We start from the raw sequence: 1,929 nt of genomic DNA, 5'->3' as shown, positions 1-1,929 counted from the left end.
TAAGTGGCCCTCACATAAATTTGAGTATAATAATATAGATAAGAATTATATATATCTCGTATATGAGTCTATTAATACACCAAGCAAATCTATAAATGTTTTTAAAATAAATTTTAATAATTTGTCTTTGTTAGTGAATGATTAAAATACCCTCATTCAAATAAAAAAAAAAAACTATTTTGATTGATTAGGTGTATAGATAGCTCTATACGCTCTATCACTTTTGTGTACAACTATTTCCATATACATCACTCCTTTTTGCTATATATTCCTTAATCTAGTTAAATATAGAACAAAAGAGAAAGAGTTGCTAGCAATAATAAGCAAAAGCAAAAATGACAAGAAAGAAGGTTAAGCTAGTTTGGATAGTGAATGATGCATTAAGAAAAGCAAATCTCAAAAAAAGGAGAATAGGATTATTGAAGAAAGTGAGTGAACTAACAACCTTATGTGGTGTTAGTGCATTTGCTATCATCTATAGCCCAGATGAGACTGAACCAATGTTTTGGCCGTCACGACTATTGGTGGAACAACTATTGATGAGATATCAAAACATGCCGAAAATTGAACGGAGCAAAAAGATGATGAATCAGGAAAGTTACCTGAAAGAAAGAGTGGTCAAAGTGCAAGCACAATCAAGAAAGAATCAAAGAAAGAATAGAGACGTTGAGATGAGTTATCTAATAAATAAACTTCATAAAGGTAATGGAGCTGATGATTTTGAGTTTAATGAGTTGCAGGTTTTGATTTGGTTATTAGGAGAGAAAATGAAAGATTTAAGAAAAAGAGTTGAATATTTTCAACAATTTCCTCCTCTTCCACCTACAACCTCTTTTTCTCCTCCTCTTCCACTTCCTAATGAGGGCCCTACTATGCAAGAACCGGGCCACCAATTAACCGATGTTGCTAGTGCTAATGGTGTTGGGGATGGAGATATCAGAAATAGTAATCCTAGAGATACTATGATATGCGATCAATGGTATCTTGATATTATTAACAATAACAATGATAATCTTGCTGGTAGTAGTGGTGCTAAGAATGACATGATGAACCACCACCCATATGCCTATAATATCACCTACAATGGTGGTGATACGGGGTTTCCTACCGGGTCCACTGGTAATACTTTTAGCCTGGGTCTCGTCTCGAGTAATATCAATATGGGTGGTGGTGGAAATCATTTTCAGATGAGACAACAGTCTATTCATGCTAATATTAACTCTATAAGTGGACATTCTTTTGGGTTAGGGTTGCAGCCTTATCAGGGTAACATTGATAATTATAATGGTGGAAATGGCATGGGACTAAGGATGCCTCCTCCAGCTATTGCAATTGGAGCTAGTGAACCAGAGATGCATGGACTTTTTGCCGGTGGAAGCGACACAGGAACGCTATATGATATTATTAAACCTTGGTATCATAATTTCTCCCATTGATTATTATTGTCGAGTCTTTCTCAATTTGAATTTTATATTTGTTTTATTTCATGTGTTAATTATTTTGTGAGTCTCTGTTTAATCTATGTTTCCTTCAAATTAAGTAATCTTGGAATAATTCATATGTTAATTTGATTTTGTTATTTTGGTTAATCAAATGTTATGTTTCTCTTGTTTATCTTATTTGGTTAGCTCTTTCCAAGAAAATAAACAAAATGAAGATACTAAACTTTGGATTATCATACTAATTACAAATTGAATTCTTCCTCTCCTTTTTTGACAACTCATTTAATGATTAGATGAGAGACTAAACCCTCTCGGACTGGAGAACTATTATGTTTAAAAGTCCTCCCCAAAATGTTGACTCCATGACCCGATCTATGATTACTATGATGAGATCTAGTGTGCTTTAACCACTAGACCAAGCAATCTTGAGTTATAATATATTAATTAAGCACCATATGCTAATGTTATTTGGTTAATTCTGGACATG

The 1,929-nt window shown here is 33.4% G+C and overlaps 1 protein-coding gene across 1 annotated transcript; it reads left to right on the top strand.

Moving 5' to 3' along the window:
* The first annotated feature begins 284 nt into the window (after positions 1–284).
* On the top strand, positions 285–1,518 carry LOC105643919 (uncharacterized). Its single transcript, XM_012229162.3, has one exon. It carries the CDS (start codon positions 336–338, stop codon positions 1,434–1,436), a length of 1,101 nt encoding a protein of 366 aa, XP_012084552.2. The 5' UTR covers positions 285–335; the 3' UTR covers positions 1,437–1,518.
* Positions 1,519–1,929: the final 411 nt, after the last annotated feature.

Source organism: Jatropha curcas, chromosome 8 (genome assembly GCF_041381405.1).
Source record: "Jatropha curcas cultivar XTBG-Jc1 chromosome 8, XTBG_Jcur_1.0, whole genome shotgun sequence".
Classification (NCBI taxonomy): Eukaryota; Viridiplantae; Streptophyta; class Magnoliopsida; order Malpighiales; family Euphorbiaceae; genus Jatropha; species Jatropha curcas.
The sequence above is the reverse complement of the archived record's forward strand: the minus strand, read 5'-3'. Positions and strand labels throughout refer to the sequence as shown.